Source organism: Gossypium raimondii, chromosome 1 (genome assembly GCF_025698545.1).
Source record: "Gossypium raimondii isolate GPD5lz chromosome 1, ASM2569854v1, whole genome shotgun sequence".
Taxonomy (NCBI): domain Eukaryota; kingdom Viridiplantae; phylum Streptophyta; class Magnoliopsida; order Malvales; family Malvaceae; genus Gossypium; species Gossypium raimondii.
Genome location: NC_068565.1, coordinates 12,537,246 through 12,563,154, shown reverse-complemented (window position 1 = coordinate 12,563,154; position 25,909 = coordinate 12,537,246). Strand labels below are relative to the sequence as shown.

General features: G+C 32.9%; 2 protein-coding genes across 2 annotated transcripts; both read left to right on the top strand.

Moving 5' to 3' along the window:
* The first annotated feature begins 1,751 nt into the window (after positions 1–1,751).
* Positions 1,752–4,215, top strand: LOC105782681 (indole-3-acetic acid-amido synthetase GH3.17). The gene is given in 5 exon segments (XM_012607585.2): positions 1,752–1,964; positions 1,966–2,033; positions 2,116–2,217; positions 2,592–3,439; positions 3,604–4,215. Coding segments are annotated over 5 exon segments (1,788 nt in total). The 3' UTR covers positions 4,161–4,215.
* A 17,845-nt stretch (positions 4,216–22,060) lies between these two features.
* On the top strand, positions 22,061–25,556 carry LOC105782676 (phosphoglycerate kinase, chloroplastic). The gene is made up of 7 exons (XM_012607574.2): positions 22,061–22,749; positions 23,101–23,178; positions 23,258–23,518; positions 23,737–24,054; positions 24,218–24,376; positions 24,708–24,913; positions 25,354–25,556. Exons 1-7 carry the CDS (start codon positions 22,309–22,311, stop codon positions 25,364–25,366), a joined length of 1,476 nt encoding a protein of 491 aa, XP_012463028.2. The 5' UTR covers positions 22,061–22,308; the 3' UTR covers positions 25,367–25,556.
* The last annotated feature ends 353 nt before the right edge of the window (positions 25,557–25,909 follow it).

The following is a 25,909-nucleotide window of genomic DNA, read 5'->3' as shown; positions in this document are numbered from 1 at the left end:
TTTTTCTATTGCTTGATTATGTAAATGAGATTTGTAAATTATAAAAATAATATTGGAATTCAACTTTTGCAAAACAATCATTAAGACCAATTGGTTTTTGAAATTAAATTGTACCTTTTGGAAATACGCTTAGTTTTCCTTCAGAAACTAAAGAAAATGTTTTAAACAACTATTTTTAAACTCCATTAGCTCTGCTAGACCATTTTGGTGGTCAATGTAATCTTCCAAATTCGGTCTTAATGTCTAGACCGAGTTGAAAGGTTATAAACTTTGATAGGGAAGAAAGAGATGTTAACAAAGGATTATGATAATAAGAAGCTTTTTGATCTAACCAACAACTATGGGACTGCAATAAATGGTGAGACCATTATTAAGTACATTTGGTTCCTTGGTAATTTTGATCAGCATATAATAAAAAAATGTCAATGTTGTGGTAGATGCTTTAGCAAAATGGGTACCCAAAAATAATCTTGAGCTTCGTCAGCTTGAAGAATCTTTTCTTGAATTTGCAAGTTGTTTTAGTATAGACAATAGTATGTGTGCTAATATCCTTGGTAGAGTTGTATAAGAAAGTTATTTCATGAGCTCTTTTTCATAAAAAGAAAAAACATTGAAAAACATAATCTAAAAACACAGTATTTGTTTAAATAATGTTTAGCTTTATTTATCTATTACAATTTTAATATGTCAATATGTACTATTATTTATGTAATATATGTAATTTAAATTAAGTTTTAATTAAATATTATTTATTATTAAGTTTATATGACATTGATTATTAAAAATATTTTATATTAAAAATAAATTCGGTTGTTAAAATAAAATTAAACTATAATATTTTATTAACAAATATATTTATGTCATGAAGAACAATGTAGAATATAAATTTATAGATATAAAATAAATTCAATTAAACAATGAAAAGATAAGAAAATCTCAAATATATGTTTGTTTCATTGAAAATGACTTTTATGAAATATGTTTAGAGAATCGCTAACCAAAGAAAAAATATTTTACACAACTCCATCTAAATATCGAAAATATTAATTTTTCAAAAAATAAATTTGGAAATAATTTTCAATAAAACAAAGAAAACCTAAATCTTAAATTTCACACCAATTAATTTAAAATCCACTATATTTACTTTTAAATCATAAAATTGGTAGTCATGTGGTTCACATATTCACTTTTAAATCATAAAATTGACACCATATTCAGTTTTAAATACAAGCTTCTGTTTTCTTTTGACTCGAAGTTACCTTGTACTACGCAAAGAATAATTAAATATATTATCTTTAAAATGTTATTTGTCATCTTATTAACACCATTATTCTTTTTTACATCTGTCTCTTAAAACTTAAATATATTAAAATGTTGTAATTTTGTCATCTTATAAACATTATTATTTTATTTCTTAAGGTATTTATTGGAGCGAGTCCAGTAATTACCTATAGAAGCGAACCAGTAATTAATTCTTCGCATTCTGTAAGTCAATTAATGGGTAGATATTAATTACGAATTTTAAAGTTGGTCAATGCCTCTAAACACATGTAACCCTCGAAAACATATAAATGAAATCAATTTGGGAAAATGTGTGGATAATAAATCATAAATTTTCAACTAAAACATTAGAAAAGATAATTTAAAAATCTAAAGGTTGTAGACTATATTCACCAAAAGAAAGACATATGTGCAAGCTTTCAAATTTCAATTATATATGATTGGGAGCTAAGAAAGTAAAGTTCGGTATGATGGCAACTAGGAACGAGTTTGAAGATGGGTTGAAGAGGATAGAGGAACTAACAACCAATGCTGAGCAAATACAAGAAGAGGTATTAGCTCAAATACTAAAGAGAAATGCAGCAACTGAATATCTAAGTCGATACCTCCATGGCAAAACTGACAAGTAACTCTTCAAAATGAATGTGCCTATTGTTACCTATGAAGATATTAAGCCTTACATTCGATAGGATTGCCAATGGGGAGCCATCAAATATCCTTTTAGCTGAATCTGTGTTGGAGTTCTTTGGAAGGTGTAAAATTCTTGCCTCTGTTTATTTTGATCTATTGTTTCAACTGCTGCTTTCTCCTAACTCAATCTCCTTTGATTTGCAGCAGCGGCACCTCAGGAGGACAGCCAAAGTTGATACCTGTCACCGCTGAAACTCTTAAACTATTGCCAATTTCTTCTGCCCTGTTAACTGCTGTGATGAAAAAGTAAGAAACTGAGTTTATAATTATATATTTACTTTTAAATGATGAATGTAGATCACAATTTTTTTACCTCCATGTAAAATTCTGTTTTATTATTGTTTTTAAAGATATATATGTATTTTTTTTAAAGTTTGAACATAACAATTTACAAAGATTTCAATTGTTTGAAATTAATCATGGTGTGTTAGGAAACAACGTTAATTACTTGTTTCCTTCATAATGGATTTTTCCTGTCATCCATGAGTTATGGAAAGGATTAAGTGCCGAATCATATTGAGTTGGTGTACTTTTGTCAATGATTTATTGTTTAGTTTTGCTTTTGCCTGCTTGGATAATTGATTAAATGTGGGTTGACCTAAATGTAAATTCATTTACAGGCACTTCGGTAACTTAGACCAAGCAGTTAAAAGTCAGGAATTTCAGTTTGCCAAAGAAGAGACTGAAACTCCTTGTGGCCTCAAAGCAAGAGCTGCCACAACAAGCATGTACAAGAACAATGACTATAGGAACATTATCTCCAAGCATCATACAAGCCCTATTGAAGCAATCTTTTGCTCAGACACCAACCAAAGCATGTATTGTCAATTACTTGCTGATTTAATACAGCCAGATGAGGTTGTAATGGTTGGCTCACAGTTTGCAACTGCACTTCTAAGAGCTATCAAGTTTTTAGAAGGTTACTGGAAAGAGTTATGCTCCAACATAAGATCAGGTCAAATTAGTGATTGGATCACTGACTCCGGATGCAAAAATGCAGCATCATCGATCATGAAGCCTAATCCTCAGTTGGCTGATTCAATACATAAGATATGTAGTTGTGAATCGTCGGAAGGAATCATCAAAAAGCTATGGCCTAATGCAAAGTTTATTCGTGCCATTACCACAGGAGTTATGAGTCAATATGTTGAAACACTGGAATTCTATAGCGGGGGGCTCCCTTTAGTATCAAACACGTATGTTTGTTCTGAAGCTTTTTGCCGCATCAATCTAGAACCTCTAAGTGGACCTTCCTATGTCTCTTACACCTTTCTTCCCACTACGGCTTACTTTGAATGCCTTCCCGTGAACAATAACAGTCTATCATTGTCTCAAGAGGTTCAGTTTAATTATGCTTCTCAACATGAACCTGTAGAAAAGAAGAGCAATAATGAGAATATTGAACCTATTGATCTTGTACATGTGAAGCTTGGTCAATATTATGAACTACTGGTCACATCTTATGCAAGTAAGTTTTATTTTCCTCCATTTATTCCTACTGATTTCTTCTAAGTAGCATCATAGCAGAAATGGGAATTATCGATTTGATTAAATTCCTTTTACATTATTATTACAATTCCTTACTAGCTATATGTATATAAATTCGTGTAATGATATTCTTTTTCCTTTCAGGGTTGTATCGATATAAAGTTGGAGATGTTCTTAAGGTGACAGGGTTCCACAACAATACACCTCAATTCCAATTTGTAGGAAGCCAAAATGTTATTCTAAGTATAGATACGGATAAAACAAGCGAAGCAGACCTGTTAAATGCAGTGAGAGAAGCAAAGACTCTTCTTGATCCGCTCGGATTCATCTTGACAGGGTTCACTAGTTACGCTGATACATGTTCAATTCCTGGCCACTACGTCTTATTTTGGGAGCTCAAGGCAAAACAAGGCAACGATAGCATAGAGCTTGATCCAAAGATAATGGAAGAATGTTGCTATAGAATGGAAGAAGCATTGTATTATATATATAGAAGCTGCAGGAAGCGAAATGCAATTGCAGCTTTGGAGATTAGGGTAGTAAAACAAGGAAGGTTTGACACACTAATGGATTACTATGTGTCCCGAGGAGTTTCTACGAGCCAATACAAGACACCTAGTTGCATTAAGTCTAAAGAAGCCATAAACATTTTAGAGTCCAAAGTGATACGAAAGTTTTTCAGCCCAAAAATCCCAATGTAATAAGTTGTATGTCCCCTATATTATGAAGGACTCCAAGTCCTCGAAGGACTTTATTCTAGGCAGTAGTTTTACCTTTTTCCATTAGTGATGGGTTGTTTGGTTTATTATTTTTCAGACAAATAAAATTAGTGATATGTAAAATTCTCAAAGTTTAATGTGTGATAGAACTTTTGTTTTCTCCAGCTTAATCATCTGATAAAAGTTTGACATTAAAGTTTCCTGCTTAGTCGACTTAACATCCTTTTGTTTTTTTGCTGTAGCTTTTTACCTTTAAAACTATATAGTACTAGTCTGAGACCTTTAATTCATTTGTTCAATTTCAATCAAAAGAGATAACTAAAATTTTTGTTTGATGTATTGTGATCTTGAAACCCATTTTTACAGATGCTACTAAACATCCTCCATAACCAAGTTTTTCATTGCAGTGCAGAAAAATGTGATAAGTTCTTGGTGAAGAGAAAGAAATTAAACTTCTTTTTACCATCCATCTTCCTTTAATTTTAATTAGCATCGTCTTCATTGTTTGCTCTCAGATCTTCAGACTTTACTTGCTTTTACATATATATACACAATTGTTTGATAAGATTTGAGATAGGTCGTTTCATTAAATGAGGTTAACCTTGTTACATGTGACAAACATGCCACGTCATTTGTTTATTGTATCTATCATATCAATAAACATATTAAAAATCAAAAGTTACAAAATTATGATAAATCAAAATTTCTTTCATAAAAATAAAATTTATTTACAATTTATAAAATTTAAAATATTCAAAAGTAATAATTGAAAAGAATTAAAATTTGAAATATTATTTAAATTTTGATAAAATTACAAATATTTTATAAAATTTTATAAATTATTGAAATTTGCTTATAATTACTTTTAAATTTTATATATTTTCTTGAATTTCTAATTTCTTTGTAAATTTTGTAATTTTCCAATATTTTGGATAATTTTTTATATTATTTAGAATTTTTAATTTTTATTTAAGTTTTCAATTTTATACAATTTATGCATTGCATTTATACTCTCCACATCAATATTCGTTAATTCTTCGGTTTAGAAGGTTGACTCAATAATCAAACAATATTGTTTTAGCATCAAATTGAGAAGGAGTCCCCTTGATTCAATGTATGATGACACACCATTGGTGAGTCAATAAGATTCGTAATTATCAAATTTGTCGGAAAACAATTTTATGTAACCAATTGAATAATTTATTGTGTAACGACCCGATTTTTGTTAGTGTCAAAAAAGCTGGTTTCGAGATTGAATCTTCTAAGTCAAGCTAAAATAAGGACTTTATTTAGGAGCTCACTTGTCATCCATTTGATTAAATTATTAAATTAAGAGTAATTAATTATAGGATAAACATGATATTGAGAGTTCGGGTGAGAGAAAAACATTTAGCCATTCATACTTCTCTTCCTTCCACCAACATCATAGAAGAGAATGGAAAAAATTTCTTCTTATTCTCCTTTATTATCGTGAGCTTGATAAGGGAATCGTTAAGTTCCTTTTGTAAATTTTTAAGTCTTGTAACATTCTTTATCTGACTCGATCGACGGGCTCGAGCAATAAAGTGTCACATTCATTAACGGAGTAATTACTGGCAAATTCATAGTAAAAACATCATTTCACTTCATCAATCATGCAATCAGTCAATAATACAACATAGAATATGTAACAACTCGTTTTTCAGTGTTAACGAAATAATAGTTTTAGGACCACAAATTTATGTCGTGTCGACTTGTAAATATTATTTATAGAATATTTACGGAGTCATTAGAGTCGTATTAAAATTTGGTTAGGAAATTTTATTGTTTAGGTAGTTAATTTAAGAAAAGGACTAAATTAAAATTGTGTCAAATTTAGTGATTATTACATTTAAGTGATCAAATAGCTTAATTGCTAAATGAGGAAGTACCTATGTATCAATTAGTCCCTAATTATTAATGTTGGACGGCATGTTGAATGAAAATGAATTGAATATTATATGTTTAATGGCAAAATTGTAAATAAATCAAAGGTAAATTAAACAAATTAAAAGAAATAAGCATTTCTTCTTCATTTGTTTCTTCATCATTGCCGAAAAGCCATGAAAGAGTAGCTTGAAGAATTGGCCAAGTCTAATACTTTGCATGTAAGTGAAATCGATGTCCGTTTCTTGTAATTTTTATGTTTTTGTAATCGTTGCAACTAAGTCCAGCCAGCCCATACATTCGTTTTTGAATCTGTTAAAAATTTAGAATTTTTCATTGATGAATATTGAATTTTTTTTTTATGATAACTATGTGTTGGAAGCTTTGATTGTGGTATTTGGTTGTTTTGTGAAGTGATTTTTGTTAGATTTTGATTTAAGGATTAAATTGTTAAAATGTCAAAATTTTAAGGTTTGATGGTGAATTTGAGGTATAATAGGGACTTTTTAACGGCCTAGAATATTTGGTTTTGATTTGATTTCTATAAAATGGTCAATTTAATGATTTTCAAAGTTAAAGGATTAAATTATAAAAGTTAAGAGCAATTGTGTAATTTTAAAAAATAAAAGGGTATAACATGTAAATTAAATTAAAATATGGAATGTAATCTAATAATTGGAAATTTTACATTTTAGATCAAGACCCTGTTGATTTACACGGAAAAGGAAAAATTGTGGAATAGTCCCTGAACTTCTGCAACTATTACAACTTAGTCCAGGTAAGTTCGTACGGTTTATAATTTAATATCTATATGAAATGTTTGATGATATAATATGATATAATAGACATAATTTTTTTTATTGTTGATGTAAATTTGTTTGAAAAATATTAATGAATTTCAATACTTGGTCGGATGAATGCGAGATAGAGTACATTTGAATGACGGAGTGTTATGTGGGGATTGGACTGGAGATTGATGTGATGTGATATATATATTTTTCCTGAGTAGGCCGAGGTAACATTTGTTACGAACTCTTGTATTATACCCCATGTTTTGGCGTGTTATCAGATGGATTAGCTCTTATGAGCATTTGGCATGTTTTCATATGGATTGATGTGCTCGTATCTGTAAGTCATTCATCAAATCATAAATTATTGTATTATACTTATATAATGACTTTGAATGGCATGACATGTATATTTGATATCTAGAATTGATTATTTTGTGGATATGTATATTATTCTCGGAGAACTTTGGTTAAGCTTTGAATGGAGAGATGCATTTCACCGATATGTAGTTGTAGATGACAAAAAGCATGTGTTATTGGATCATTTTTTATTGAATTGTTATATTTACTTTGGTAAGATTTATTATTTTTGTACGTCGAACTTACTAAGCTTTAATAAGCTTACTTGTGTTATTTTTCGTTATTGTAGATAGTTTTGAAGGTTGGACTTTCGAATGAACACTCAAATCACACTATCCATCCATTTTCGGTAGTTTTTAGAATGTTATTTTGGATTATATGGCATGTAATAGGCTTGCTTTGTCATTGTTATTTTTTTATATGTAAATTTTTAATTTATGATCTTAAGTGCAAGTAGTTTACTTATTATGATATCTGTGAATGAAGGAAGATGTTTTTAGTTTAAGTTTTGAGGTGCCTATGATAGGCATATTGGTTGGGCCTAAGTTGTGTGAATTAACATGTTTTGGTTGATAATTCATTTTGTTGTACAATTGTATATACTTGTGGTACCAATGATGGTACATTGGTTAGGCACTTAGGATGGTTGGTTTAGCATGTTTTAAGATTGTATAATGTCAATTTGAATACGTTTAATGGTTGGTAAATGGATTACTTAGGGTCCAAGTAAGCTTGAAATGATAAACTTGCCTGCTAAGGTTCATTTAGGTGCACACAGCTTGGGACACGCCCATGTCACTTGGTCGTGTGCCACACACAATTTGAGGCACAATCGTGTGTTTTAATTCAATATGTTACATGGCCTAGCACACAGCCATGTGTCTCAAGTCAGAAAGTTACACAGTCTGGCCTACAGCCTGTGACACGGTTGTGTGGTCCAGCTCAGTGAGTTACACGGGCAGGGACAAGGGCTGAGACATAGCCGTGTGTCCTTATTTCGAAAGTTACACGGCTTGGGGCATTCCACAAGCCCGTGTGTCCCCTATTTTGGAAATTTTTCAACTTTTTCTTAAAATCTCTTATTTGTTTCGATTTACTCCCGAATCACTTATAAGCTATTTTTAGGGCCTCGAAGGCTCGATTTAAGGACAAAATGCATATGATTGGTTGGTTTTTAATAATGTTAATATATTTAATGATACAATGTTAAATGAATTTCAATTGATCAGTAATGATCTGTAACCCTAATTCGGGAAGATGGGTTAGAGGTGTTACAGAATAACATGAAAATTCTTTTCTGGGTCTTATGCAAGCATACGAATGCTTTAAAGTCAACTCGAGATCAAATAAAGACATTTTTGCAACACTCTTAAAATTTCAGATCAAATATTTTATAAATAAATATTTCAAATATTCAATCATATCATAAACACCCAGATATTATGATACACAGTTGAATCCGAGTTTTAATCGAGCTTATGAAAGCTTTTTTGTTGACCTGAGCGTGAAATAGGACCAAATTGTAAAGTTTTGGAAATCTAGGGCCAAAGTAGGGACTTCACCTCCTCCACATCGTGATGTCACCACATAGTTTGTCACATCACGACGTCAAGCCACCCAACGTCACCTATTATTCGACCAAGGTTGCGATAAGGAATTGTGGTCATCAAGACAATGACTGTTTTTGGCAAAAATCAAGTCATTTGGTACCTATTCCAAGCCAACTATACCATTAATCCATTTGGTACATAACTTCACCTTAATTTTCTGCACCATGCCAATGCATTAATCTATCCCTTTCTAAACCAAACAAACCAATATGCCTCAATTTGGCACCATTTCATACCAATCCATCCCAATCAAACATCAATTTATACATTTCATGCTTGTAAGCTATTCAAACCAAGTTTAACCATACCAAATCGAGTTCAATTATGGCAATTAGATGCCATACACAACATAATGCAAGTTTCTGATTCATACATCTATGCATATGAATGTTAAGTTCCGTAATTCCATACATACTAGGTTAACCAACAATCAATTCAACATTACTATTACATAAAACCTATGTACAAGCCACAAAATCGAGATTTAAATGATAGAAAGATTACCAAATCAATAACAAGATAGTGTGAGATCCTCAACAATCCGCTAGACACGTTCTGCAAGTTGGAAATCTACGGGGAAAAGGAAACGACGAGGTAAACATACCGAATGCTTAGTAAATTCATAGGCATTAAACCAAGTAACTTACCTCAGTTTATAATTAAACACTACATGTTACTTAGCTTGGTAAAGCTTGCCTAACATGGTAAATCAAATATAAAAAAGGTGAATTAACATTTAAACTCATCATATAACAATTCAAATATGAAATAAGCCAAATCACTTAGAATCACATTTCAATATCATTCCCAAAACCAATTCAACATTTAACCATATGAACATCATTCTCATAATATCATATCATTTTATTTATTTATCAACTATACATCCAATTTCAATTTAATGTCAATCATTATTTCATTTCATTATTCGAATTTCGAATCAAATTGATTGATTCATCACACTTCCATATCGACCATCCAGGCTTGTATAATCGGTTCGTATGATCTTTTACATGTTATCGATATCCGTATATCACAATGTGTCTATAAAACATCAAATCATAATATCAATTCAATTCGAATATCATTTATCCAATTTACATTTTGTATCCCTATTAACCTGACTTAAACTCAGACGAATACACAGATCCAACCAATCACACTAATTTGGCACTCAGTGCCTCATCGAACAAATCCAAAGTATATGCATTGCGCCCTGTGCTCACCGGTATAATCGAAATGATTTGGCACCCAATGCCTCATCGACACGTAGTAGAAGTAACCCTAAACTCTTCCTATCTTATAGCATGCCAACTATATCCGACTTTGTCCGAACAGATAATAGGGTAGCAATTTACTAAATTTCATTTATAACCCAATTTCTCAATTCAATGTTGTCATTTAATCATCCAATTATCAACTTATATGCATAATATTCTAACTCATCTAAAGCCAATTTTGCAATTACAACAATATACAATATTTTTAAATATATTCAATTTAGTCATTTATCTCAAAAATCAAACATAATCGTATCAATTTGATTCAATTCAACTAATCAATCTTATATTGCAATTCATTATATTCAAATTTATCAGTCAATTCTTTATGATTTAGTCGATATCTCACATTTTGTACCAAATCGTAAACAACCCAACTTTTAATTAAACATATTTAAATTTATAATTGTAAACACATAAAATTTAACACAAACATATGTTATGAACTTACCTGGTCAAAATAGCAACAAACAACTCTATAAGGATTAATCAACAAATTTTTTCATTTCCTCATTATCTTCGATTTGGCCCATTTTTTGTCTATTCAATAATTCAATTCAATTTATCAATTCCAGCTCTCTTATTTCATCCTACTATAAGCATTTTTCAGCTCAATTTCATTATTCTAATGCCCCTAAAATTTGTATTTTATTCAATTTAGTCCCTAAAATTGAAATTACCAAAACTTTCAAAATTAAGTTTTGATTTCTAAATCAATCTCAATTTCATCCTTCTACAACCCTTTATTATCTATAATTACATAAATTTCATGCCAATTTCAAAATATTACACTTTAGTCCCTAAGTTCAAAATTAACAATTTCCACTTTACGAATTAGTCCATTTTCATATCTAAGCTTAAAATCTAACCATTTAACATCAATTTCATCAAGAATTCAACAATTCAAATTTTTAGGAACTATAAACATTTTGAAAAATGACATGCAGGTTAGTTAAATCAAGCTACAACAATCACAAAAATGTAAAATTTACGAACAACGAGCTCAATTTGACTTACCATACAAGTGTCGATTGTTTGAAGCATTCGAATATAGCTTCTTGATGTTTTTATTTGCTATTTTGGTTTGTAAAGAAAGAATATGAACTAAATGGTGTTTTGTTTCTTCTATTTTTACTTATATACATATTATAATATTATAATTATACTTTTAAACATATATTTTATCAATATCACTCACTAAATCATCCACCAAGTTCTAAAATGGATTATTTCCCATTTTAGGCCTTGGTTTAATTACTAATTAAATCCTTAAACCTTTAAAATCCAAAGAGATTAACTTTTATAACTTCTATGATTTAGTCCTCATACCTTAATTAGTCACTAATTCAACGAAATTACCTATCCAAAATTCAATTCACCTATATAATAAATTTATAAATATTTAATAAAAATATTTACGATCTCGGTTTATGAAAAAAAGATCCTGATACCTCATTTTCCAATTCTACTAACTTTAGGGTCGAAATATTTATACATTAACTAACTATCCTATTACCAAATTCGTCAAACTAAAATTCAATATAATACTATAATTGAATCGTAATATTAATTAATAACATTTACAAACTCGATCAACGAAAAACGAGGTTCCAAAACCACCTTTCCAACACCACTAACTTCTGGGTTATTACAAGTCTAATATTCATAACTTTTTTGATGCATATTTGATATTGGCATAAGTAGTAGCTAACTGGTTTAAATGGTTAGCTTGTAGAAATTGTTATATGATTTGAGGTTGAGTTAATGATTTTGTGTAATTTTTATATATATACATGTGATACTAAAGGTTAGAAATAAGCATATAAGAATGATATATGCTGAAATAGTTGAATTGAGGCATTTGATGGATTATTTTAAGTGGTCTGAATAGGTACCATATAGACCTTGTAACACCCTATACTAGAGGTGATCATGGGCTGGGCTCAGAAAAAAATTTCAGCCCTCGTCCTAGGCCTGGGCCCTGCCCGGCCCGAAATATGGCCTGAAATTTTGTCCAAGCCTAGCCCGGGAAAAAATTCTTAATCCCGAGCCCGGCCCGGCCCGGCCTATTTTTTTAATAAACACCAAAAATTTATTTTAAAAATAAAAAAATAAAAAAAGTATTTCAAAAATATTTTAAAATTAAAAAAATACAAATTATATATTTATTATATATTCGGGCCGAGCTGGGCTTGGGCCAAAAAAGTGGTACTTGAGGCCTAGCCCGTTTTCTAAACAGGCCTCATTTTTTACCCAAACCCATATTTCAGGCCTATATTTTTACCCGAACCCTCCCATATTTCGAGCGGGCCATCGTGCTGGGCCGGGCCACCTTGCCCATGATCACCTCTACTCTATGCCCAACCCAATTTATTGGACCCAAATATAGGATGCCACAATACTTAACAAAAAATTTACAACTAGCGAAATCCACACTGAACATATTTCTTATTTATTTATTTTCTTATCTAAGTCAAAAGATTTTGAAGGAAACATAATTAAATACAACATGTTCTCAAAAGCAATATAAGACATTACACTTAAATATTTGTTAAAATAGGCTTAATCATGGCATAGAGTACTATTCATCATATATCCAAAAACGCCCCTCTGTATGCATAATATCGTACTTCAAACTGCCACATTGGAGCATTCTTGGCTTGGTCCCTTCTGGTGCACTAGTTCAATTCCAAAAATCTACATTACAAATAGATACTTGTGAGTTCAACAGAACTTGTAAGTCTCAACCAATATTACCTTTAAACATTGTTGTTTGATTCCTCGACATAAAGATTCTGGACTTCCTTTAAGACTTTGGCAAATACTTTTTTGATTCATGGTGGATAACAATACGCCAATTTCTGCACTTGAGCCCCTTATGCACATATCGCTCGATTGACAAATCCCAGACTTCGCACCTTATTGTGGATCCTAATTACATTATCTCTTTGAAGATATAAGTTGGATAGATTCCTTAAAATGATATACATACAGATACTACTCTTAGCGGATTCTTATACTGGCTTGGCAGACTGTCAACACTCTAGTCACACAGCATCTTCAAATTAATCCAAACAATGAACTTAGTTTGATGAATGCAATATTTTAGATCATCCAATAGAAACTCAAATGACTTTGATACATAATGTGAAAACTTCTAGGTTTAGCGGACATTTACACCACACGTAATTACAGATATGCCAACTCTTTGTCCTAGCGGGTTACCATGGTAGATTTATTAGTCGGTTACCCTATTGAAAACTCTTTCAAAAAATGCCTCAAAGGCATACCTAGATCCCACCATAAAGGCAGACTAAAAACTCGTCACTTAAGCATTACAGAATTTGCCATACATGATTTCCAGATAACTTGTGTCAAAGCCTTTCCAGATAACTTCGCCACTAAGGCTTCCCAAATATTTCCAGATAACTTCGCCACTAAGGCTTCCCAAATAATATGCCACATAGGCCTTTCAGGTAACTCGCTATAAAGGCTTTCCAGATAATATGTCACATAGGCCTTATTTGGTTTGCCACCAAGGCACCACATAAACTATCATGTTTGACAATATGGATTTGCTTAAACTCAGCATTACCTAAGGTTTGCCCATCATCGCCCCCGAGATACTTAGAAACCCTAGTAGATAAATACAGTTCATCCGTCATTTCCAAAATGTGCCATGGTCATGGTCATAGTCTTTCCACATATCTGCCATACTACCCTTTTTTTCATGCTTACTGTCCCGTCAGATGTCATCAAAGCATCACTGAGAGGTCCATTATCATATCACATATTTTTCCAACACTCAACTCGAACCCTTTTATCACTAACCATACTTTGTCATGCATCACTCAATTAACATAATCAACACATTTACATATATTTCTCTCATACCCATAATAGAGTCCTATTTTCTAACACATAACTTCTTATGCGTGCTTACCACACATTGTCATATTCAAGCAACATATTATACATTTCATTTACATACTTGCAGATGTTTCACAGAAAAGTTTCACACACATACATACAACAACTCCTCAAGCACAAATACAATAACATCAACCATACAAAGAATTATCATAAAATATCACACAGAAGTCGTGTCTAGAGACTCACTAGAGACCCACCTTTACCTCCGGTCTGAACTTCTGTTTCGGTTGTCCTTCTCAAACCAGCAGCAGCAATTGCTTAACAGATTATGGGATTTCCATTAAAATACTCATTATAGATAGTTTACTGATGTTTCAACTATATGCGACCCTCATGTAGGGCCTTCTTCTCACACCCTATTGTTCTTACATCTTTTAACATCCTTACTGTTCAACAATTGTAACATATAGAACTATAAAACTTGCCAGAAGGTTGAATCATCCACTAATTAAACGAAACCTTAGCTCTAGATTAGCAAAGAAGAATATAACATTTAGGTTAGAAAGAAGGACTAGAGCAACAAGTAGAAAGAAAAACCATCTCCTAAATCCCCCTCACCTATCACCTTATATAAACTCTTGGTCCCCCTGATTTCTCTACCAAAATCGAGCGTAGGTAAAAGAAAATTTGGTAAAGACCTACGTTACTATTTGATCAGTCATGGGGAAGGTCAAATCAATCCAATTAACTTCTAGCTAATTCTGTTACAAGAACCAACTTGAACAGTACTCATGCAAATCGAGCGTACTATACCTTGGCGGTGACTCGCATACAGCGTGGTCTTAAAGATAGTTAAGTCTCCTACAGCTTTCTCATGCACTTGGTAGGCTCTTTATGCTCAGCCAAAACTTTATGGCGTACTATTTCTTGAGCTTATTCTTTCTTCACTTGAAGATACCCTGTAATTAAATCCTTAGGCATCGTCAACAGGTGGATATTTTACGCCAGTATGCGTCAATACTCTAATTCGTCAGCAAGCCAATAGGGTGTCAGATTATAATACCATAGTGTATCAAAATATTTAACATGCATACCTCACTAGTCTTTTTGATCTTTTTTTTAGGTGTAAAAGACCTTTTGAAAATAACGAGTGACGTCGGGAAGTCAGGCCTTCAATGTCGCAATGAGGGATAGTCAATGAGTTATATCACAACCTAGAGCTCCCAAAGTCGCGATGTCAAATCGATAGTCTGAAAATTTTACAATTTGATCTTTATTTGACCTCATATTATCTAAAGAGCTTTTGAAAGCTCGTATATGATTGTATAATATGACTTAATAATGTTTTGAACTTAATAATATGTATTAACTATTAAAATAAATTGTAATTAATTGTAGTTGCTCAAACAATGAATGTGACATCCTCTAGCTCAAACCTGGTGATCGGATTGGGTATAGGGTGTTACATAAAATGTGGTTGATCTTTTCTCATTCAAATATATTTTTATTTTTTATTGCTTTTTTATTTTGGTGTTGTAATAGTATGAGTAACACTTTTGGAATTACCTCATCTCAAATCATTTAACATGTTTGTCTTTTTTCTTGTTGCATATATGTTATTGCTGAAATATTCTTTGAGATGTTGCAATTGTAACACCTAGTTCTGGCGGATCTAAAGTTTTAAGTGTATAGTAGTAAACAGTCTGTCTGGTGTGGTGTTATCCGCCTAAAAGATTGTTTTGGCACATACATATGGGCATATAGTAACCGCCATTAAAGTTAGTACGAATTTGATTTCATGATATTCTGCTATATTAAAGAGACGTTCGTGTTAATGGATAAAAGAGAAATATGGGATGAGTATTCACCAAATGTATAGTACGCATGGTTTGTATAGAATACTGTGCTAGTTAGACTTTAAGTAATCAGGTTAGAAATCAACTATATGGTTCAGCCTGATAAGTTTGATGAAAGGAACTTATTTATACTTTTCTCAAAAATTGCAAGCCAATAAGAAGGCAAGTTTCTATATGTATGACACTTGTTAAATTTCACTAAGCAAGATAAGTCATATTTATATGTGAGAATGTGTTTTAAAAGAGGTTCTTCTTTCTTTTCCTTCCTCTTCCTTAAGTGGTATATACTGAAACCTTCCTTAAATCTGACTGTATCCTACATCGATAATCTAGAGGCTAAGGTTCTTTTATGATTAGTAGTTACTTTGCATCAGGGTAAGTATTTCAGTTTTGCATATTAATTTTTGAATGAGTAAATCTATATTTGGTAATTGAATAGCGAGATTGTAAGCATAAGATTTCTGCATGGGATTGTTAACGATTGAAATTATAAGTAATTTGTATGTACAAGAGTATTAATGGTGAAATTATGCTTTTAAGAAATGGTTGTTGCTGGTTCGTGGTGGATATTTGGGTCTGGAGCTTTGAATTGTAGTAGGTGAGATTCAAGTGAGCCTATACTGAGTCCTACATGTATAGTATTCATATTGTGAGTCGTGTTTAAAAAATTGATTGAACGATGGATCCAAAGTCATGAATTGTATAATATGTTATGATTGGTGTACGAGTATTGAAACATTGAAGTATGGCTGAGTATGTATATGCTTGAAATGTATGTTATGATATGTGTGTTCTGTTTGGGTGTATATTAGTGAAGTAAAACGTTGAATTTAGATTGTGTCAATGTATGCAGAGTTTGTCAACAGAGTCTATGTCTGTTCACTACGGTGGTGTTTGATGGAGTCTGTTAGGACTGAAAATAGGAATTCTGAAGAAAAGTCCATGGCCATGGCACCCTCTGAAAAAGAATTAAGGAATGGTGATTACCCAATGGGGTTTTTTACGTGTCCCAGGACGATGATGGGAAAACTTCATGTAATGTGAGTTTAGGCAAATCCATTTTGTAAACACGACAACTAAGAATAACCTTTGTGGTGAACTCTTAAATAATAGCCTTTGTGGCGAACTTTAAAAGGAATTCATTTGTAGCGAACTCTAAAAGGAATGCTTTTGTGGTGAACACTGAATGGATCACCTTAATGTCATACACTATCTAAATGTCTGTATGGTGTTCTGCTAAGTCTATGTGGCGTGAACTGTCAAGAATATCTAGTAAGTAATGAAACTCAATGTTTGTCTTTATGGAAGAATAGAAATTAGGTATCGTCTTTTATGTTCACCCTTAACCCATTTTAAGAGGAAGAAAACCTCTATGGATGAGTGCTTGGTTCGGCTAGGTTCATTATAGTGCATGGTATGTGTTTTTTATCCCGTTTTTAATTATTTTTATGTTTTTGAAATCGTTTTAGCTTAATCTAGCTAGCCTGGGGGTTAATTTGCAAAACTGTTAAAGGCTTACCATGAATTTTTTTGAATGATTTTTTATGTTAATTGATAGATTATGAATCTTTGTTGAAAAATAAACAAGTTCTGTTAAGTGATTTTTGATAAATTTTAGAAATAGGGATTAATTTGTTAAAGGTATAAGTTCTAGGGTTTTATTGTGAAATGATGATAAATATGGGTTGTTTCAATGTCCTTTTCATATTTGATTAGCATGGATTTTGATTAAAATGGTTAGATTTTAAGTTATAAGTTTAAGGACTAAATTGTGAAAAGTTAAAACATTAGGGGCAAATTGGAAATTTTGCATAAATATGAAATGTGAATTAAATTGAGTACTAGAAGTATTTAATTGATTGAAATTACCTATTTAGATCAAGATAAACCATGTTCGGACTTAGATCGAGAAAAAGCTAAATCTTCGGATTAGTTCGGTCTAACTTCTACGCCCCTAGTCATCGAGGTAAGTTCGTAAGAATTGTAACCATTTTTATGCTAGTTAAATTGAATGTTCATTATGTTGGTTTGATATAAACAAACTTAAATATATATATATATAAATGCATCAATGATATGATGAATTGACGGATATCGAGTCCCAGTTGAACCTTAGGAATTCTTAGGATACAAATGACATGTCATTAGGGATTTCATGTTTCGAGTGCTGGTCTTAAATGTCCTACTGATGGCTGAGGTCCTGCATTTGTTGCGGATTCTCCACAACTCGTATGAGCAGCATCGTATAGCTTACATTCTGACCCACAGCTCGTGTGAGCAATGATGTAAAGGAAAAGTTACAGTTATATGTAAAGGCACACTTCGTGTGAGCTTTCCCGAGTATCTGATGTAATTCTAGATGTTCAACGGGTAAGAAAAGGGAACGAAATAGTAAGTATGCAAATGGATTGAATCATGATTTGGTGAAAGGATTTATGAACTAAATAATGTTGTGCATATGGAAATTTACATATCTTATTGTTGATTACAATTATGTTATGGATAGATATACTAACTTGTGAGTTGGTGATGTTAATTAGGCTTTGCTAAGCTTATGGAATTGGTGTTGAATTAGGTTTAATCTATGTATTGTATTATTGAAATGGTAAGTTATGTTTAAGGTTTATACGAGCTTACTAAGCACTCGTTGCTTACGTAGTTTCTTTTCTTTATTTTGTAAATCATCGGAAGCTCGATTTGGTTGGAAGGTCGGAGACCTATCACACTATCCAGCAATTATTTTTATAGTTTTTAAGCATTTTGGATAAGGTTAATAATGGCATGTATAGGTCTTATGTGTTGATGGTTTATGGTTTATGGTTGTATATAATGGTTGATTTAGAATACTTATGTCTTTGAAGTTTATGTTTAGTTGATGAATTTATAAAGCTTGTTAAGTAAGGTCTTGATGACTACTTTAGGGTAATTGAAATGCATGGTATTTTAGCATGCTTGTAACGGCTTGAAAGTGGTAAATGTGATATGATTTGGTAGGTGTTTGAATTAGGCTTAGAGAGTTACACAGCTTGGCACACAGTCATGTAACATGGCCATGTGACCCTATTCAGTGAGTTACACGGGTGAGGACATGGTCTTGTGTCCTTTGTTCAAATGTTACACAGTCTGGGTGATTCCACACGATCGTGTGACCCCTGTTTTCAATTTTTGCAACTTTTTCCTAAACTTTCTCAATTATTTCAAATTGGTCCTGAATTGCTTCTAAGCTATTTTTAGGGTCTCGAGGGCCTGATTTAGGGACAAAATTTATGAGAATTAATGATTTATGATATATTTAAATTATTGGATGTTATAATGTTTAAATGCTTTCGGTTGTACGGTAATGCTCCGTAACCTTAATCTGACGACGAAGATGGGTTAGAGGTGTTACAATGTTATACACAGTGAATTATCAGTATGGATATGTGTACAAAACTATATTAAGGTATGTCTAAGTGTGAATCGATAGTATGAAATTCTGTATAAGTATCCTCCATATGTATGTATCTACCCAAGATAATGTCAGTGAGCAATTGTTTAAGAAAAGAGCATGGGTTTAAGGTATGGATTGTTAGAAGTGGTTTCTAAAGGTATATTCTATTAAGAAAGTATTATGGGACAAGAGAATTATGAAACAATGGGGAGTATTCTCCAGTTAATTAGATATGAAAGATTAAGTATAACAAGGGTATGATAATTGACGTATACGAGAGTGATAAGATCATATGGTATTAGTCGTAGTAAATGATACAGAGTAGTAGTTGAATCATAGATATTCCCACAATATTACAAAGCATCCATCAATGTATGGTTCATGAGCTTACTAAGTTCTCTTGTACTTACAAGATTTGCTATTTCTTTTCAGGAATTGAGAAGAGACTTTGCTTGGAGGGACAATGCCAGAAGTACGCCAAGTTGGTGACAGAGTGGGTTGTTATGCATACAGGGGATATGTGGCGCAGTCTTGATTACGCCTTTGTGTTTGTCTTGAAATAGTTTCTAATTTGTAAAGATCTATATCAAATCTGATGTAATAAGTTATTTATCATATATTTAATCTAAATTTCCAAATGTTAAGTTTTTCTTTTGGAACTTCAAATACTAGGTTTAAAATAAATGAGAAAATGTTAACTGTTTTTGTTAAATGTTCTGTATTGTTTAGTAACACTCAAGATCCAGACCTGGTGAGTCGAGTCTGATTAAAGGCATTACAGCAACATTAGATGAAGGAAATTTAATTTTTCTCTATTTTTTATCATCCATCAAGTTGAAGCAATAATGTCTAATGCCCACCCTTACCCTTTCCATAGTGGTGACAAACATATTTTTTATTCTCCGTTTTACCTATCTCTATGGGAGGAAAAAATACTATTTAACCTTAAAAAATAGTAGGACATGTAGATTTGTGACCAATGTCAATATAACCTAGGTCTTTGTGTTTAGGTTCTACTCGTCCAACAACAAATGCCTCGTCAAGTTTCTCACTACAAGTCTCAAGCTTTTTGAGAATATCTATAGCAGCATTAGACACTTTTCAACAATACTCACCTTCACTTCTTTTATGCAAAAATATCATCCTTTTATGAAGCCTTCACTAAATTATTAGCTAAAGGTGCCACCTTTTCTTACAATCCTGCTATAGAGGTAGTTGTTAGAATAACAATTGAAATACTTGATTTGACATTGAAGGCAATACTTCTTTTAGGTTTTACCTTGACATTTTGGCCTATTCTAAGTTCAAGTCAAATGTTCTTAGTAAACTTACAAGTTCATCTAGACTCAAAGTAGTTATGTATTTGGCTTTCTCAACTGTAGCAACTTTTATGGAAAACCTTTCCGACAATAGCCAAAGCATCTTTCAAACCAATTTTGCCTCAGAAAAACATACATGAAAACAAAAGATTCATAATAAATCCCATATAAATGAACATAATAATAAGAAATAGTTTCTTTTTCATCAATTCTTACATTTTTAAACATAAAAGTAAGGATCTAAAGTTTAAACATGTGGACTAATATATTTCCTTCGTGTTGATTTTGGAGAATTGTCCAAGCATCTTTGGCGAATTCACACATGGATATTTTCTTAAATTTTTCCATAACTAGTCCACTAAAAATGTGAATTACCTTTATTCTTCAACTGTATATTTACCTTATTAAATCCAACCATCTTCAACAACTCTTGATGTGCTTTCATCAATGAACTTAATAAAATCCCTTATTTTTGCTTTCCAATAGGTATGATTTCCTCTCCAATCAACAAAAGTGGAGTGAGATGGAACCACCTTTCTTCATGGCTTACATAGATGTAAACCAGACTCGGGATCTCCTTCAATTATGCCTAAAATTAAGCTCCAATACCAATGAAAGCACATTGGTTTAAAGCTATCAAACTTTTCTATTGCAATTGATGTTGTAAGAATGGTTTTGACAAAACAATATTTGAAAGTAGAATAGAAACACAAAAGAGTAATAGGAAACAAAGATTGTTTATGAAGATCATATTAACAATCTTATCTCTATGAAACCTTTCTTTTAGAATTAATAAACTAATAATTTCGGATATAACAAATAATTTAATCCATATCTATCCGATTCTAACAAGGTTAATAGTAGCCTCATTATTATACAATTGTTTGCAAACATTATGCTTGAATATCTTCACTTACAAAGTAAATCAACTTTCCAAATAAATACTTAAGATAACAAGGTAAATCTACACACTAGAATGTTCCTAAAGATGAAAAAATATAGCTTTAACAAACATAGTACAATATTGTGGTAGCCAAGAGCCTTATATTTCCATAACAAGGTACCTCGATGTTCATTAAGTTGGGGGCTTATTGAATCACTTGGTAATTTTTTTATGCGAGAATTTTTCTTTTTTATCATTATAACATTGGGAGGGGATGACAAAGTGTGGACCTATATCAATTTAGTGTCGAATAGAAGCTTTAACTATTGCTGCAAACAAGAAATTTGAGAACATGATTTTAGCAACAAAAGTACACTTAATGTGGTTAGGTAAAAAATTACCAGTCAACTTATAGCATATAATTGATAAGCTGGGTTGCTGAGCTAATTAGGATTAGTGTAATTTGTTGAGTGAGTCAAAAGTTGTAACATATGATTAGGGATCTCAGCCCAATGTTGATATTCAGATCCTATCGGCTGCAACCTTTATTAGAGGACAAAGAGAAACAGTGAGGGACTGTGGGCAAATCAAGAAAAGCATCGAACATCTTCAGCCTCTCCTCAACGATAAGAAAAACAAGAGGTATCTGATTTCCTCCTCCTCACATCCAATCATTTCTCCCTTTGCGCTTCACGTCCACATCTTCGCCATTCCCATCCACCGTTACATAAACTCCTTTTCCCCCCCTCTCTCACAGTTTCCTTGTCTCTTTGCCTTCACAACTTACAACTCAGCCTCTCCACTCTCTTTCTCTCTTCGCCTCCAAATGGCTTCTGCCACCACTTCCACCACTCTTTCCCTCCTCAAAACCACCGCCTCCACCACCTCTTCCTCCGCCTCCCGCTCTTCTGCATCCCTCATCCGCCTTCCTTCCACGCGCCGCCACCTCAAGTCCTCTCCTCTCATCCACAGCCTAGGCTTCTCCTCCGCTGCTTCTGGGGACTCTCTGCTTTCCCTCCATGTCTCCTCCAAAGTTCGATCTTTCAAGGGAAAAGGGTCAAGAGGGGTTGTTTCAATGGCCAAGAAGAGTGTTGGGGACTTGACTGCCGCTGATTTGAAAGGGAAGAAAGTGTTTGTGAGGGCTGACTTGAATGTTCCATTGGATGATAGCCAGAACATCACTGATGACACCAGGATTCGTGCTGCTATTCCCACCATCAAGCATTTGATTCAGAATGGAGCTAAAGTCATTCTCTCTAGCCACTTGGTGAGTTCATTTCTCTTGATTCTACTTAGTTCTTGTATCTTGAGATTTATGGCCTTTAATGGTTAATTGACTTATTGAATCAATTGTCAAAGCTCAATAATGTAGTTTGATGGAAATAAAAGTTTCTAGGTTTGATTTAACCAAATACAAGTTCAATGGTCCCAAGTACATATGTCGATGAGCAGATAAATTGTGTTTGATAATGTGTGTATACCATAATACTGTAAATGGATGTATTTTAATTTTTCAGATAAATACGTAGCCATTTAAGCCTTCTACATAGAATAGTGGGTTCTTAACCATTTGGGCTTGAGCTGTAAGAATTGAAGCAATGGTTCATTGAATTTTCAGGGGCGGCCAAAGGGTGTTACTCCAAAATTCAGCTTGGCTCCTCTTGTACCCAGGCTTTCTGAATTACTTGGCATTCAGGTAATTAACGAAAGCTGAAAATTTTCCAGTTATAAGATGTTCATCCATTGTATGACAGTAACACTCATTAACTAAGCAGGTTGTCAAGGCTGATGATTGCATTGGTCCAGAAGTAGAAAAGTTAGTTGCTGCACTTCCTGAAGGTGGCGTTCTTCTTCTTGAAAATGTTAGATTTTACAAGGAAGAGGAAAAGAATGAACCTGAATTTGCAAAGAAGCTTGCTTCCTTAGCTGATCTCTTTGTCAATGATGCATTTGGGACTGCACATCGAGCACATGCTTCAACAGAGGGCGTTACAAAATTCTTGAAGCCATCAGTTGCTGGTTTCCTTTTACAGAAGGTAGGATATGGCATTCTAAGTTCTTGAAGAAACTTGGTTTGTTTTCAATATCTGTGTTCAAATAGACATGTTTTAAAGTGAAGTTATCATTGTTTAACTCTGACATTACATTTAAACTACTATGGCTTCTTTTTTTTTGTTTATGTATTATTATTGTTGTTACATTTTAACGTTTTAGGTTACCCTTATATTCATTTGGTATTCCTATCTTGTTACAGGAACTAGACTACCTTGTTGGTGCTGTTTCAATCCCCAAAAGGCCTTTTGCTGCCATTGTGGGTGGTTCAAAGGTCTCTTCCAAGATTGGAGTCATTGAATCACTCCTTGAGAAATGTGACATTCTCCTTCTTGGTGGTGGTATGATTTTCACATTTTACAAGGCACAAGGCCTATCAGTCGGTTCATCCCTGGTAGAGGAGGATAAGCTTGAACTTGCAACATCACTTCTTGCAAAGGCCAAGGCAAAAGGAGTGTCTCTTTTGTTACCCACTGATGTGGTTATCGCTGACAAGTTTGCCCCTGACGCAAACAGCAAGGTTTGTTTCTACTTTCTACCCCCCTTGAAGTTTGCAGAGCAATCTATGTAAAAGAAATCGCTAGTAATCACAGTGACCGGAGCTATAAGTGGAAATAAACTGTTCTTGTTAACCTTTATTCTCTTGTCTTAGCAAGAATAAAAACAAATTTTGCTACTTGCAGATTGTGCCAGCATCTGCTATCCCTGATGGCTGGATGGGATTGGATATTGGACCTGATTCTGTTAAGACATTCAATGAAGCTTTGGATACTACCCAAACCATCATCTGGAATGGACCAATGGGAGTGTTTGAATTCGACAAATTTGCAGTTGGAACTGAGGTATGCTTGAATTTCTTAACTGTGCACTTTAGCTCTTGATGATATTCCTGCATACGTAGAGTTAAAGGTATCCCTTTTCTACTAGTTGGATATACTTTTAAGTTCATAACCACTTGCTTTCCAGTCCAAACGAGCTGAAGCAAGCCTTCCTCCAATTACTTCTATAAATTATTAAAATTATAGAAATAATAAGTTAGGATGTATGCTTTTAAGTTGCCTACCTTTAACTAATAATAAGTTAGGATGTATGCTTATAAGGTTTTGAGATGACTGCTTTTATTTTTAATTGTTGTGTAAGTGAGTGAGAATTAAGATTGCTTTCTGCTTGTAGGCTATTGCAAAGAAGCTAGCTGAACTTAGTGGCAAGGGAGTGACAACAATCATTGGAGGTGGAGACTCTGTTGCTGCTGTAGAAAAGGTCGGAGTTGCTGATGTCATGAGCCACATATCAACTGGTGGTGGTGCCAGTTTAGAATTGTTGGAAGGGAAGGAGCTTCCAGGTGTGATTGCCCTGGATGAGGCTGTTCCGGTTGCTGTGTAAGATCGAATCAAATTTTCCACATCCTCACTGTTTAGTGATTTATTCACAAATGAAATGCTTTATGATGAAAGAGATCTTTTTGTAAATGTACAACATTAAATCACTAGTAGAGCCCTTTTCTGCCTCTTCCTTTCTTGCTCCTTCCTAAATGGTTGTCAGAAGAGTGTTGCTTAAATAAATTGCTTTATTTTTATCCAAACCTTTTCTTGCATTATGATATTTCTCGTAGCCGTCCTGTATGGTTCTCTTCTGCAAGTATTGTAATATGCCCCTTTTTTTCTTCCCTTTACATTGCATTTTATATTCTTTGTATTACAAAGTCAAAACCACATAAAAGCATGATTCGTGCTTCTGCTTGTTGAACTCTATGAAGCTAATGAGAATTCTATCTTACAAACTCTTGCAAACTCACAATTTGAATTTGATATCATTGTAGTGCCAAACTGTGAAACTTGAAGAAGACAGGGATATGATACCTTCTTATTACTTCTATTTTGAGCTGTTGGTGTAAATTAACCCCAAACTTTCGATCAAGTAGAGATTTATGCTCAAATTGTTACCAGAACCAGATATTTACTATTGTAAGCATGAAAAATTGCTCTAAGCATGTGAATACAAATGAACAGTGGTTTAACTTAACTGGTCTCCTGTGGGTGTAGAAATTATTCCATCAAGAGATTTTGCTATGCCTTTATCAGGTTTAAGCTTAGCAGTACTTTGGTTCCATGGCACTAGTTTTTTTTTTTTTTTTTTTTTACAATTAGAAGATAAAAGAACTCCAAATAAAAGTAGTGAAATCGAAGAGCAAAAGGCAACATAAAAGACCTTGCGTAAGTTTGATATCATCAAGTGCAAATTGACTCTTAACGTTCCTGAGATGGCAGTTATTATTTCAACTGTAGAAAGAGATAGAAAGGCCAAAATCTGATCAGAAATCTGTCAACAATAACGAAAGCCACATAAAAATGAGAGGCCTTTACTACTTGTACGCA

What these genes read in the sequence shown, in the direction of transcription:
- LOC105782676 (XM_012607574.2), top strand. Translation starts at nt 22,309, where the DNA reads ATGGCTTCTGCCACCACTTCCACCACTCTTTCCCTCCTCAAAACCACC. An exon ending in CTGGTTTCCTTTTACAGAAG is followed by an intron (nt 23,519 to 23,736) that starts GTAGGATATGGC and finishes ATCTTGTTACAG; the next exon opens with GAACTAGACTACCTTGTTGG. An exon ending in CCCCTGACGCAAACAGCAAG is followed by an intron (nt 24,055 to 24,217) that starts GTTTGTTTCTAC and finishes TGCTACTTGCAG; the next exon opens with ATTGTGCCAGCATCTGCTAT.